This window comes from Equus quagga, chromosome 14 (assembly GCF_021613505.1).
Source record: "Equus quagga isolate Etosha38 chromosome 14, UCLA_HA_Equagga_1.0, whole genome shotgun sequence".
NCBI lineage: Eukaryota > Metazoa > Chordata > Mammalia > Perissodactyla > Equidae > Equus > Equus quagga.
The window spans coordinates 74,045,165-74,060,907 of record NC_060280.1 but is presented as its reverse complement, the minus strand read 5'-3'; the positions used below and the strand labels follow the sequence as shown (position 1 = coordinate 74,060,907).

The following is a 15,743-nucleotide window of genomic DNA, read 5'->3' as shown; positions in this document are numbered from 1 at the left end:
TTGGAGAGCTGGGTCTGTGCCCAAGTACAGACAGAATCTCCCTCCGCTCCCGGGGATGGACTGTGCTGCTGGAGCAAGGAGGTCAAGGGCTGCACTGCTCCACCTGACCCTACCCATATGGACCATGATCACTCCTCTCAGTCTTTTCAGTAGCAGCCCACAGACAAAGAATCTTCTTTGCTCCCTTTCAGCTCAAATTCAGGGATCTTAGCAGGTAAAGCTCGAAGAATTGGGGAGTATCAGGGATTAGAACTGAGGTGGAAGAGAGATGGAGGCTGAAGTAAAATGGAGAAGGGAGGAAGAAGAAAAGGAAGAGGCATAGAGTGGGACCAAAAATGGAGGAAGCAAGGAAAGAGGAGGCAGAGGGAAAGGAAAAAGAGTGGAGCGAGAATGAAGGCTGTGATCACCTCTAAGGGTAAAGTTAGGTCCTTGTGCCTTGTGCCTCGCCTCCCCATGGCTCATCAATCCACAGCCCCATGTGGGTCTACTTACCTAGACCCAGTCCCCACAGTCCTCCCAGACGTCCCACAGGGGCTCACTGTGCAGGAAGCCCAACAGCATGGAAAGGCCCAGCAGCAGCGGCGGGAAGCACCTACCCATCCCAGACCCAAGATCAGGAGGTAGCGGAAGGCAGGACAGAGCTGCAGGCACCGAGACCCTCAGAATCTGGCTTTATAACCCTGGCCAGGAGGGGTAGTCAATGGGAGCTGAGGCAAGGGCTGCATGTCCGCAGGAGGCTGAGTGGATAGGGAGCCTGATGGTAGCCCACGGTGCCTGCCAGCCTCCCTGGCTCTGCTCACCTCCTCTGCCCTGACCCCTCTGCCCTGACCGAGGGAGCTGTGTTCTTTCCATGGCTTCTTTGGTCTCATTTTTCCTAGCTTTAAAATGGAGAATCATGTTAGCCAAAGGATTTTTGAGATTCTGGTGAGCTGATGAACCTGGAGAGGTGGGTCACACTAGCCATGACCTACTAAAGGGGACTACTTCCCTGAACATGGAGTTCTTGCAGTCTCCTGATTTCACGGAAATGGATATAGGCCTAAACTCTTGCTAAATAAGGTGCTAAACTGAAAATAGCAGATTTAGGTTTATCTTCCAGGCAGGCTGCATTCTAGACTAAAGATTTTTATTTGTTGATATGCTCGATGAATGTAATTTTAAAACACTGATCTGGAGAAAAAGTTTTGTAGCTTTGGCATCTGGCTTCTGCAGCCTGAGGCACACCCCAGAACCTGGGTCCACCCTTACCGAAACACCAGACTTCAAGAGTGAACATATCCCCTCCCTTTCTGCAGTAACTTTGTCTCCCAGCTTAAGAACAGGGAACCCACGGAAATGAGGGCTTACTCCATAGGGGTATAATTATTCCCCAGCCCAGCTCTGAAATCGAGGAGGTTGTGTCACCTACCCCATTCCAAAACAACATATGACATTGATTGAGAGCTTGCTACATGCCAGACATACTGCTAAATACTTGAACAATATGATTTCACTTGATTCTCACACAACAGCCTACATGGTAGTTATTAATATCTCCCTTTTTTGATGGCAAAATTAAAAGAAAGAAATTGGTCGCAGGTGACAAAGAGGACAACTGGATTCAAACCCAGATCTGCAGACTCCATTGACCGTGTTGCTCTGCCAAGGAAACCCAAGTCTTGATGGGTCCCAAGAGCTTCCAATTGGCGTCTGAGGACCAGAGGATGGGATTCCTGCAGCCAGAGATGGCTCCTTTAGACACAGAAGGGCCCTAGCACCAGCTGCACGTCACGAACAAGAATGGACATATCACAGCGGCCGGCCCGAGGCCGAGTGGTTAAGTTCACACACTCCGCTTCAGTGGCCGGGGTTTTACTAGTTCAGATCCTGGGCATGGACGTGGCACCACTCGTCAGGCCATGCTGAGGCAGCGTCCCACAGAGCACAACCAGAAGGACCTACAACTAGACTATACAACTATGTACTGGGGAGCTTTGGGGAGAAGAATAAAAAAAAAGAATGGACATATCACAGCAGAAATAATTACCTATAATCCACTAAGAATAAGGTTTTTACAAAATGGTTCTTCTGGGACTCCCATTTAGTCCTAACCCTAGAATGCTCTGGAGGGGGAGCGGGAGAAGCCCTGCCGCTTAGCCCAGCCCCAGGAGATTCTTCTCTCTCAGCTCCTTAGAGCTTCTCCCAGATCCTCTTGCCGGAGGGCCCAGTTGTCCATCTGCCTGAGGCCAAGGACAGTGAACAGACAGACAAGACCCATTTTAGCCTGTGAGGTGCTGAGGGACTCAACATTGTGCATTGTGCATGAATTGGAGGTGGGGGCAGATAACGTCAGAATCTTAGGGTAGGAGACCCTGCATCATTTTAATAAACATATTAACATAGTTACTACAATACACTTGAAAAAAAGAAAATAGTACTTAATTGCTTTCTTAGTTCAGTCTACACAAAGCTTGACAAAATCATCTCAGCACATGGAGGTATCAGAAAGCAGTCAAACCCCTGCTCAGCCACCGTCAACGTTAAAGGGTATAGTTGTACAACCTAAGATTTTATATATGTTTACCAAAAAATACTATGCATCTTTTTAAAGATTAAGCAACCCTGCTCTGATCCTATCAGTGAGAGGCGAGGAAGAAGCAGTGAAGGCAGGAAGTCAGTCCTTCCCAGGCTGATGCAGGGGTCAGCTCAGACACTGCAGGAGAGACTCATCAAGGAATAAGCTTGGTATTTAGCCCCGATCCCAGCAGACAGTGTCTCCTCAGATCCCCCCACGCCTGATGTGGCCTGCAGCCCCGGCAATAACTCCCGCACCCCCACCCCCGACCAGGATTCCTTGCTGATGCCTATGAAATCCTGCCTCACGTCTTCTCCCTTTCCTGAGTGCAGGGAACCAAATAACTTGGGATCCTCCCAGCCAGCCCTGTGTTGCCCGTAAAAGTTCTCCACAATCCTCTTCTCTGTTATATGACATAAACATAAGAACTGCTTGTACTGAGGCAACTTAGTAAATATAAGCAAAATGTAGTAAAATATTTAGTTTGTGCACTGTTTGCTAGTTCTCCTCCCTGCCCTCTGTTACAAGAAGGTAGCCTGGTTCCCTGGCAGAGTCCCCAGGAGTGAAAGGAGGAATGGCTGTGGATGCACCCAGTGAAAGGAGAGTCATGGGCATCAGGGTTCCAGCCTCTGGAAACATTCCAGGGCAAGACCTAAGCTTGGCATGAAGGTGGCAGAATGCCAGGGCTTCAGAGGAGTGCAGGCCTTTATATGAAGGTTACTGATAACCTTCATCAGTAACCAGGGGGGACAAAAGACTAGATACATTGGTCCCAACTGTTAGTGCGAATTATCATTCCTCATCTGGCTTCAAACACCGCAGAACCCCTGGCTTTTAGTTTTAAAAACCCTTATCAGTTATCCTGTCAGATAGGAATTCCTATTCTGAAGAAGTTTTCAAGCTCTCAGTGTTGGTCATCAGTGAGAAGTTGGTCATCAACTTTCCCAGGTGACAAGTACATGGGTTTAGCCCAGTGGTGTGCTGGTAAATGTTTAACAACTGGCTTGTGGAGTGAGGGAGGGTAGGCAGAGTCCTGATTTGTAGCATTTGCAGATTTCTGTGGTGTAAATGGCAATTTCAAGCTACCACCTGACATCACTGAATGGGGAGGAGAGAAGAGATGTGCGCCCCATTATACGTATTTCCAACATACAGATATGAGACCTAAATAACCTTGAAAGTGAAGACAATAGTAAGACATAGTAAAATAATTAAGAAGTGGTGAGGTTTTGAGTATTTATTTTTGTTTCTAATATAATTTGTCAGTTTCTATGTTAATTTTTAATATCTGTGTTCAACAACCAGCTTGTAAAATTCCTAAAACTTTAACAATGAACTCTCATAAACCAGTTCAAGCGAGCTCTCGGCATACCACCAGTTGAGTCACAGTTATGAAAAGCTGGTCAGGTGAAAGGTAGAAATTGCTGTATCCCTTTACTCACACAATTCCCAGTGATAATGTCACCCATCCTGTCCCTGACTGACTTGCTATGTCACAGAAGGGGCACATCTATATGGACAGGCAAACAGAAAATTTCCCACCTTTCAACAGGCCTCTCCTTTTCTGGTTCATGGAGCCTGACAGTGGAGATGTATTGTCGTGAAAGGACTGTGCAGAGCTGTCTAACCAGCTGTTTTCATGCTATGCTGTTGGCAGGAATGTAAAGCTGGGGAAGCTGAAGCTGGAGAAGCCCTGTGATCTTGAGATCTGTATTTGGAGTTTCTACAGAAGATTAAGAGGAATTTTATTACTCAGGATTTTAGTTTTAGAAGTCAGTTTTGGCAACAGAAAAAAGGAAAGTTCTGATAAGGACAAAAGAGACTAAAAGGAAACTGTTTCAGTGGTCCAGGGAAACAAGATGAGAGGCTGAACTGGGGTTGTGTCAGTGGGAATAGAGAGGAGCTGATAAGTTGAAGAACTACTCAGAGGTAAAACTGATATAATGCGTGAAGTGAGGACAAGGGAGACGTCAATTACTGAGCTAAAAGTCTCAGAAACAGGGTTGGGGTGCAAATGATGAATTCAGTATTACAAATGTTGAGTTTGAGATGTTCCAGGATATCCAGATAGAAATGTCCATTTTGTAGTTAGCTATATGGGTCTGAACAAGAAGAGAGGTATCTGTGGGCCAGATTGGTAGATTTGGGGAGTGTTCAATTTGTAGGCAGTGATTGACATGGATAAGACTTCTCAGAGAGTGTGTGAAGAGTTAGGAATTACTTCTCCTCATGAAGATGAAATGGAGAAGTACAATTTCTGGAAAAGTGGGGGAGGGAACCACGAAAATTCAGAGAGCATTGCATATTCAGAGGATAGCTAGAAGTTGTGTATGGATGTGGCTTGAGATGGAGCTTGGGATGAAGATAGAGGAAGGGAAGGGGAGGAGCAGAAAGACGAGACTGAGGAAGTACACGTGGGGACAGATTTCGAAAGGTTTTGATGCCTTTCATTGGCAGTAGCACTGCACAGATGAAGCAGCACACCTTCCAATTTTACCGCACTGCCCCCGACATTTGGGGAGCTTCAGAGTGGTTACCATAGCTGTGACCCTTTCCTAGGCTTATCAACATAGATCACCATGCTGGGTGACACATAGACTCTCCACTCTGGCCACCGTGAATTGCGTAAAAGTCCTGCAGGTAGCCTGACGTTAGAATTTTGTGTAAACAGGATGATAGTGAGAGGTTAAACCATTAAGATTCCCTCTCTTGAAAACTGAACGTGAGTAGAGGCAATAGTGCATATTAGGGCCACAAGGTAGACAAAGGCAAATCTCAGGAGAGGTTGGGAGGTAAGCATATGTTGTGAATAAACAGAAGTCATGAGTAGGCAGCAATAATGAACGTTCAGAAACTATGAGTAAGCAAAAGTTATGAATCAGTAGGAGTTATGAATAAGCAGAAGTCACAAATTAGAAAGAATATAGAAAAGTGAGTTTAGAACAAGAGCAGTAGGAATATATGCAGGAAGAATAGAAGAAACTAAGGCCTATAAGGTAACTGTTACTAGAACTGCTGTGTACCCAGAAACACCTTTCAAGTCACAGGTTATCTTCAGGTCTCCGTGAGGCCCAGGGTGGGTGGTGTGTATTCCTACATGTATATCTATGTAATTCCCTGTTATTTAAGGTAAACTGAATGAGGCGGTATCTCTCATCTCTTCTGTGTTCTTTCCTGTTACTCTCTCCTGGACTTCTCAGCTTGCTCATCCTCTGTTTGGCCCCAAATAGTAGCCTCATGACCACTCAGCACATGAGTCTAAATGAGCTTAACATAGCTCTCCATAGCTAATTGTTTCTGTCTTTCTGTGTTCCAGCTGCAAATTCCTGAGATAAGACCCTGTTTAGCTTTGCTCATCTTTTTGAACCAGGCAACAAATATTACGGGGGCTGAGCTGGCTGATTCTTTGGCTCATTTAGGGACCTTAGAAACTGGAACATCAGCTCATCTAAAAGAGATTGGCAGAGGAAGGAGGCAGGGACTGGAACAACTCTGGATGTCTTAACTCCAGAACTCTTCAAGTTGCACAGTGAATTCTCCCTCACCACGTGTTTTTTAATATGGTGTGCTCAAATATTCACAGGTTTGGCTTTGAAGCGCCAGAGTGCTGGATCCAGGGAGCAGGTTTCCAAAGTATGGCCCAGGGAAAGCCAGCCTGGGCAGGATTGGGATAGTCCTGTAAAGCCAACCTTAAGAAAAGAGGGAGGGAAAAGTTGGAGAATTAGGTTTAAGGAAAGAACGTTCAGGCTTTACGTTCCTGTCTTTCAATACTGTGACTCCTGGAGAGGGGTGAGGCAGGGATGTCCCAGAAAGTTTTGATAATTGCAAAGAGGAGTGCCGCTAAACTTTAAACAACTGGTGGGTAGAATAGACAGCACCTCTTCCTTTCCACTAATTCCCACTGTTTCTATAAACAAAAGTCTGACTCAGTGTGATCCCATAGCTATTTCTCCAAACTCACTCCACATGAAGGAAAGGAACTATTGACAGCATGCTCTTTCATGCCTTTCTCTACTCCAGAGGAGCCCAGCCTCAAACCTAGAAGTTCTAATTTTGTCCTCCAACTCAAGCCAAGTAGGGTAGGCTTCCCTCTTCAATTTTTGACCCCTGGTGAAATCTCTCTGGGTTTTTCTCCATGAGGCAAAGAAAGACCCAGAAAAAGACAATTCATTCATTCGTTCAGGAACCATCTATTAAGTACCTATTATGTGGCAAAGTCACTGGTGGTCTAGTGGTTAAGATTTGGCACTCTCATCATTGTGGCCCAGGTTCATTTCCCAGTCAGAAAACCATTCTACCTGCCTGTCAGTTGTCAGATTGTGGCAGCTGCATGTTGCTGTGATGCTGAAAGCTGTGCCACCAGCATTTCAAATACCAGCAGGGTCATCCATGGTGGACAGGTTTCAGCAGAGCTTCCAGACTAAGACAGACTAGAAAGAAGGACCTGGCCAGCAACTTTCGAAAAAACTGGCCATGAAAACCCCGTGAATAGCAGTGGAGCATTGTCTGATACAATGCTGAGAGATGAAAGGATGGTGAAAGACCAGGCTGGGTTCCACTCTGCTGTACACAGGTTGCTAGGAGTCAGAATGGACTAGATGGCACTAACAGCAACAAATTTTGTGGCAAACTGCTGTAGGTACTGGGGATACAACAGTGATCAAGACAGACAAGGACCCTGCTTTCAAGGAGCTTAGAATCCAGTGGGGGAGACAAACATTAAACAAATAATTATGAGTGAGAAATACATCTATTCTAGATCCAGCTTTCACTGGTATGTGTAACAAAGTGGTCCAAGAGAGGTGGGCAGGGGAGAAGTAGGAGATAAGGGCTAAGAGATCTCTGCTACCCAATCTCCAAAAGTTCTAGCTTTATGCCAGGTGGATGCTTCACCACATCCATCTTCTCAGCTCGGTTACCCCTTTGATAGAAGTTTCAGCTCAAGGCACAGCTTTCAACTATCCCTTGTTGATCCCTTTTCTGTACCCATATCATGTAAATTCTCCCGAGTTACCCATTTGAGTTTGCCTTCTGTTTCCTGCCAAAGCCATGATTGATACAGGCCTTAACGAAAAGATCGTTTACTGAAGTGGGCACGGTTAAGGGAACAAAAAGAAGGAAAGTTGAGGCATCTAGGTTTTAGCAACAGCAAGAAACCATCATCATCCCTAGGCCTAAGGAAGCAGGGGAAGGAATATATGTTACCATAGCTTGGTTGAGAGCTAGAATCATGGAAGAGAGGGCACCCAACAGAAGCTTTGTCATGTAAAGACCCAGCCAGTGTCAGAACTGTGGCAGGAAGGGAATAGGAAGAATAAATACTTCAATTTTAGTGTCACTCTCTCTCTGAATCTGTTTCCCTCCTCCAGTCATCCATTGGCTAAACCCAATCTGAAGCTAAACCCAACCACCACTTAGGCGATCAAGTCAATGGAGGTAAGCCTTCTGGGGTACAGAGCCAAAACAAGGCTGATTTAGAGAACCAAACAGAAAATAACCAGCCAATCACACCTCACTGTCAAGAACACTTTAAAAGGAGAGTAGATATCTTTTAAAATTTATTATAAACAGTATATGTTATTTTGGTAATAAGATATTTTTTTTTAAGATAGGGCAGAATGCCCCACACACCACCTTACACATGGAAAATTAGCCTTCACTGGTACAATTTGCTATGGGTTGTCAGAGGGCCAACCCACCTAAAAGGCTTCATGAGAACCTCAGAGCACAACCCATTGTGAGGTAACATGGGTTGTTTCTGAGGTTCTAGAATTCCCAGAAGCTGTAACTCAGCATTGGGAGCTTCTTCTCACAGTTTTTCTCCACAGCTCTTGGGTGCCCCACATAACGGTCCCCTCCTTCCCAAAATCCAGATGAAGAAGTTTCTCTTACTAATGAGCCTTTATCTGCTCGGATATGCCAGAGGTGAGTCCTCCACCTGGGCTTTGGGTGGATATGTAAGAGACCTCTTTAAAGTTTTTCAGCCCTTGAAGAAGAAAGACCAATATCTTGGTTACCCGAATCAATCTGACTCAGAAACAAGCTCAACTCTGAGAGCTCCTGAACCAGTTGATTCCTCCTAGTTATGGCTTTACCATCAGAGGGGCCCACTGGCCTGGCACAGTCTCATTCCTACTTCTTTCAGCCACTCAATATTTGTACCCAATGCCCTGTGAGATGAGGAGATAGGTCTAGGTGTGCTGCAGAAGTCCAATGAAGGTTTGTCACAATGAACTGAGTATGAGGGATCTTTGTGTAGTTAATGTGCCAAAGAAAGACATAAGGAGATGGGAATGTGATGTGCGCAGAAAGCCGTCTCACAACACAGCAGGACTATGGGCCAGAGACCTTACAAGTCTCTCCTTCATGGCTATGTTCTATGCATCCAGGTGTCTGTATTTCCCCTTTCAAGATCCGCATTCATAGTGAGCTGTGTTCCCTCCATCCTCCTACTGGAGAAGAGAGAGGCCATGAGCTCTGAGCCGTCGGTTAAATGACAGTGTTTTCTGCACTGTCAGTTATCAAAGATTTTGTTTTTTGCTTCCTTAGACTTTCAAAAGTTGACTCAGAAACGTAGATACATAGCTACCAGATGTGCCAGCCACATGGTGAAGCAGTGAGTCATAAACTTTAAGAATGATTAAGAAATTAGTGTGCTTTTTCAACCCTCCTTTCTATATCAGAAATATCTCTTTATTAAAACTTCCAGTAACTATTGAAGAATCAGTCAAGCAGATAATATTTTTATAACAACTTTTTAAAATAAAAACCTCTTAAAAGCCTTACTAAATCTTACCTTTCCTTTGTCAGCATATTCTAATCCTAGTCTTTCAGAAAGTCATTGATTATAACAACTGCAGATTACCCAGAATATATATATTCTATTGCAGGAATCTTACAGAGCTAGAGTACTTTGAAGCCTTAGGCTATCTCAGCCTCAAAGATCCTATAATTCCTCTAAGCTTGTGGCTAGGATGAATAACTCAGTCATCATACTCTACTTGCCCTCTTCTAGGTTACTCAGTCTAATCAAAGAGTAATAATCAAATTGTTTGATGTTACAGTCAATAAAATGAAAGTCGTACTTAAGGAACACTTGTTTGACAGTCACTGATGAGATGGATTAAAGGTAGAAGATACCAGCCAGAGAGAATGACCAGCTAAGAGTTTTGTAATTCCTAGTATAATGTGGGGAGGAGAGAAACTAAAATTAATTAAGCACTTAGGCAATGGACTAGGCACATCACAATGTATCTCATTGAACACTCATGACAACTCCATGAAGTGCGTGTAAATGGCATGTCACAAGGAATCTCAATTCAGAGATATATAAGCAAAGAATGTCTTTATCTTAATAATTGATAGCAGCTTTGCTTTGAGTCCACAACCCACATGGATTGGGGATTGAGTGTGGGCAAGAACTTGAACTTGCCAAATAAAGGCGTCTTAATCCTTTCTGATAATTTTTGTGTGTTCATTAGATATTTGTCATCTCTAGTTTAAAATATATCTTGTCCAAAGGTTAAAATCTTCCAACCTCAATTTTGGCCAGAATTACTCATCTATTGAAAATGGCTTGCTTTCTCTCTCCCACTTGTATCTCCATTCTTCCTGCCTTTCACACATAAAGGACCTGGAGGGAAGGCTGGTGGTGGACTTCTGATTACATGAGTGATGATACATTGATTTCCTGATGCTGGCTCTGTCAGGGAGGCACATTTCCCCTCAGGTGATTTTGGGACATAGGTGAGCCACCCCTTACCCATGCATTTGTTAATATTGTAGGTCTTAAAATACTTCCTTCAATCCCAGATGTGGTATCTGTGTTTCATCAACATCTCTGTCCTTCATTGTCTCTTGGGTAATTAGTTGACTTCCTCCAACATCTACAATATCTTCAGGTGCCTGATCTAGGCCCACAGGAAACCCAGGAATCCCACAACATTAGCCTGACTTCATAGGGAAGTAGTCTTTACCTCAGACATCTTTCTCTCACTTTCACCATCTCTCTTCTGCTACTTCTCCATGCCAGGAGCATCAGGTCAGTCTGATGAGTCTCCTGGTCCATGGATCACCAAGCTTCAGTGTGGTAATTTTCAGGTGAGTACTTTTCACTTGCAAACCCTTCAGATGGTGAATCTTTATACGAGACTTCTTCAGGCGAGAACACTTTAAGTGAGCATGCTTCAGGCAAGCACGCATCGGTTGAACACGCTTCGAGTGAGCACACTGCAAGTGAGCATGCTGTGAGTGAGCATACTGCGGGTGAGCATGCTGCAGGTGAGCACACTGTGGCTGAACATGCTTCAGGTGAGCAGGATGCAGGTGAACACGCTGCAATTGAACACGCTTCAGGTGAGCACGCTGCCGGTGAGCACGTTTCTGGTGAACAACCTTCAGGTGAACAGCCTTTGGGTGAACAGCCTTCTGGTGAACAGTCTTCAGTTGAACAGGCTTCAGGTGAACTGTCTTCAAGTGAACAGCCTTCAGGTGAACAGGCTTCAGTTGAACAGCCTTCAGGTGAAAAGCCACTGGGTGAACAGCCTTCAGGCAGTCCATCAACAAGCACATTTTCAGGTGAACCACATTTGGATGGATGCTAGTCCTTGACTTCAGGTGGGAAGTAGGCGACACTTCAAGAAACCCAATTTTAAGCAAATAACATAGAGGAAAGAATAGTTCACAAACAGCTCCCCCAAAGACTCTCTTTATAATAATACCGAGAGGTAGGATTCAGGTTTTGTGGGCTCCTGAAAGCTAAACAATTTGGAGGGCCCTCCTTAAGAAAAATAACACAAATACAAAATGCTAGCAGTCCATCCAACTTCACTCTACATGAGAAATTTTGTGTACAAATGCCCACAGCTCCCCTGGAAGGAGCTCATATAAGGCTAACCTTCATGAGCTTCATACTAAATCTGCCTCTTAACAAACTATGTTAGAATGCTTTGAAAACCCCTAGAGATGTCTAGCACTGGAGCTGGTGGCTCCTTGGATTTTTTGTTGTTTGAACACAGAAAGTAAAACACGCAGACACTTTTGTCTGTTAGCTATCGAAATAAGCTCCCAAGACAACTGTAGTTCTTTAGATCTTACTAAAAAGAAATTGCTCAAGGAAGGAAAACAAGATCCAAAGTTTGATGCCTCAAGTTATTACCAAACTCAAATACTTCATTTTTTACCCCATTGCATAAGTAGTTGTATTCCAAATTTTCAGATGAGAGAAGTGAGGCTAACATCATAAGGCTAGAAAGTAGCCAACCTTGGATTCAAACTTAGGTCGGTCAGACTCCAAAGCCCATATGCTTTCTAATTCTTTATGCTTCCTTAACTAGGGAATTGCCAGTGGAGATAGTAAAAAAGGGGAAACAAAAGCATTTCAGAGACTGCCCTTTGTGATAAATTGACCATCAATGAGGTCAGTTTGAAAATGGAGAATGATGCAGACTCTTTACAGGGTTTGCAACATTAGCATATTCTAACATAGCTCATGAATTGGTCAAATTTTACTCCAAGTGTTTGTGCCTTGTGGATAAGTGACAGTATGATGGGGAGTACAAAATATCATGTAATAAATTCTACTTTGCGCCTATTGAGTTAGACATAGCAGAACGGCATTGAATTGTAAATGTCCAGGAAGCCAATGGAGATATGAATTGGAGTAAAAGTCAGTATTAGAGAGGGAAATTTGGGATTCACCAGTGGTGAAAATCATAGATGAGGCAGTAAGAATGAAGGAATTTCCTTTGGTACAGGAAAGAGAATATGCCCTATCAGACACAGGGGTCTCAGATAGCCAACAAGAACCAAGAAATGAAATGTATTGTATCCAAGCTGCTTATTGCCCATCATCCCTCCCCAGATGTATGACTCAAGGCTACACACCTGGTCCATAAGGGAATTTCATCAGGCTTTATCTTAAATTTTCAGGCCCCGTATTAAATTGCCACACATGCTCCTTTATGAACGATCAAGGAAAATGTCTTCGTGGAGAAGGAGTATGCTCCACTCAGAATTCCCAGCAGTGCATGTTAAAGAAGATATTTGAAGGTATGTGGGAACTTCATGAGGCAATCTTTGCCAGAGAACACATTAACCAACCTGAGTCTTGATGAGGAGCAGTTGGGGTGGCAGGGACCTGAGAAGGATCAAGCTGTGATTCCCCAGAAACTTGGAGATTCAGAAGAACCTTATCCTTTCAAGAATTAAGAGTAGAATTCCAGCTACTGATAGAAAGGTAGAGGCCCTTTCCAATAGGTCTACAATGTCTTAAAAGGAGGCAGGTAGACTGGCTGTCTATTCCTGTTAAATGTGTGAGATGCCCCTCGAGCCATTAAGACATTGACTGTAAGCTTAGGACTGTGTCTATCTTGCTCATGGCTATATATTCCTAGCACTTAGCACAATGCGCAGAACATGGTAGGCATTTAGTAAATACTGAATAAATCAATAAACTAATAAACAATTGTCTATCAGTCTGTGTTCACAGTTTGCCAGACCTATCTGAGTACATTGTCACATGTCTCCACACTTATTCCTCATCCCCAAAATAAGGGATCTTAGTTACTTACATTCCATGAACCACACTGCCTGACTTCCCTTGTGGTTTGTCTGGTCCCTCTCTAAAGGGAGGGGGCAACTGATGGGGGAAGGGCCCAGAAGGGGAGAGGGAAGAACAAGTTGGAGGTCTTGGTTGTGCCTGTATGGGGACACTGGGGACCATCGATGAAGGCTAAAGCTGGAGGAGGAAGCCTTCCACTCACTGCAGTGTGTCTCTGATTCTTTCAGGTGGAAAACTCCAATTCATGGTTCAGGGGTGTGAGAACATGTGCCCATCTATGAACCTCTTCTCCCACGGAACCAGGATGCAAATTATATGCTGTCAGAATGAGTCATTCTGCAACAAGATCTAGAAGCTTGTACCCTTGCTTCCTGCTCTGACTCAGGCAGCAAAAATTCTCCATCACCTTACTGGGCTCAATTTATAGTTAGTTTTTTCCCCAGTCAACATCTGATCACATTTGCCTCTGCCTGAGTGTCAGACAGTATGCTCAAGTATCTTTTCTCCTCTATCCATGCTCTGTTACACATTCTTCTCTGTCCTCTGTCTTCTCTGTTCCCCAAACCCATCTCTCAACATTCTTTTCTTTTTTAATAAACACTGCATGGTTAAAGAATATAGACTCCAGACAGACTTCTTTTCCCATTGGCCAGTTTCAGGGTCAGCTTGAGCTTGCTTCCACTCTACACACTGAAGTGGATGCATTCCATATATGTCAAAGCGGAGGGGTCCACCAGGTCAGAGACCAGAAAGAGGAATGCAAAGTAGGGATTAACCTCTTCTGAGTTTAAACAATATTGTGAATCCTTCTTTCTGACCCCCCTCAACCTTTCCATCCCTATAGAAACCCCACCCCCTTCTACTTACCATAGTGTCCAAAACTCAAACCCTTCTTTGGCTCTTGAGAGTTTTCAGTCTTCAAGAGCCTACTCCTAAGTACTAAGTATAACAAGAAAATGTCTCCTTTTTATTTACTTGCTAAATAAATATGTAGCAGGTCATAATGCTTAAATCTTTTCCTCACACACAGAGTTATTGGATCATCTCAGCATAGAGGGGAAGGCAGGTGAAAATACTGTAATAGTTCCTCTCACCTTGTATGAGTCTTATGTTCTTCAAGATGCATTCATATGCATGGTCTCATCTGATCCTCAGAAAAGAACCCAGAGAGGTAGCCAGGAAAGATAGCATCATCCTTATTTTATAAAGAAGGAAATAATGACATACAGATGTTTTATTTATTCATACTCCATGTTATTCCAAACTCGCCAAGGTTACAGAGCTATTGTGAGCCAGGGCCAGATTTCAGAACCAAATCTGCATCTCAGTCTGAGCTGCTTCTACTACACTATGAATATGAGTCAGAATGGTTCTGTCGAGACCAAAATCAATCCTCTCCTCCTACACAAGCTCATCTCCTTTCAGCCATTGCTCCTCCATACCTGTTTAAAAGCTCCTCAGATCAGCTGGGTGGTCTTAACAGTGTCTTTTGAAGAGCAAAAGCCTTTAATTTTTATAAAATCCTATTTATCAATTTTTTCTTTTGTGGATAGGGCTTTTGATTTCATGCCTAAGAATTCCTAGAATAGTACACCAAGAAACAAATTCTACTATAGGTAAAGTTTCAAAATTATATAATATACAGACACACACATTATGGTCCCTCCCCACAAAACATATTGGTAACAGGCTCTTCACTGGCAATAACCGTAGACTGGAAGACAATGGAACTTATCTTCACATTTCTTTTCTTCTTTTAAGGACATTAGCCCTTTATTTATTTTTATTTATCTATTTTTTGGTGAGGAAGATTGGCCCTGAGCTAACATCTGTAACCAATCTTCCTCTATATTGTAGTGGGATGCTGCCACAGCATGGCTCAACGAGCAGTGTGTAGGTCCACACCTGGGATCCAAATCTGTGAACTCTGGGCTGCCAAAGTGGAGCGTGCCAACTTAACCACTACACCACCAGCCCCTCTTTTTTTTTTTTTTTAACAATAATTTATTAGTATCTTAGATTTCTCAGCATATAACTTTAATTTCCATTGTCTAAAACTCAATGACGCTTACATTCATATTTATTTTTTATATGGAATATTGAAATTGACAACACATTTAAAAGTTGCTTTTACTCTAATAGAGAAATACAAGCCACGGTTATTATTTTCACCCATGGATTTAAGTATGTAGGTATTTGCTTTGAACCAAATGAATGGACTGGGCACTCACTTCAGATGTGTATTTCCATGATGATTATAAACATAATCATGAGTGTGAATAGGGAAATAACTAGCATTTATAGAACATGTACTTTGTGCCATGCAATGCATTTAGCAGTTTTACCTATGCTCTCTTTTTTAATCCTGAAAAAAATCTTACAAAAATGTTAAGATTACAGGATCCTAATCAAGACAGACTGGAGAGTTTTGCCACAGCTGAAACAAATGGTGGCAGCCCAGAGACATTCAGGCTCCTTTTCAAATTTTGGAGTGAAAATTATTTTGAACATATAGTTGAATCCCTGGATAAACTGGCATTCAAAATTATAGGCCAAAAACCTGGAACTAAAATCCCAAATTCTCAACTTGAAATATAGTTTACCACGGGGAAGGAAGAGAAATGAAAT

At 43.3% G+C, this 15,743-nt stretch overlaps 1 protein-coding gene across 1 annotated transcript; it reads left to right on the top strand.

Moving 5' to 3' along the window:
• Positions 1-8,427: 8,427 nt before the first annotated feature.
• On the top strand, positions 8,428-13,467 carry ACRV1 (acrosomal vesicle protein 1). The gene is given in 5 exon segments (XM_046684834.1): positions 8,428-8,503; positions 10,610-10,654; positions 10,910-11,131; positions 12,485-12,604; positions 13,343-13,467. Coding segments are annotated over 5 exon segments (588 nt in total).
• Positions 13,468-15,743: the final 2,276 nt, after the last annotated feature.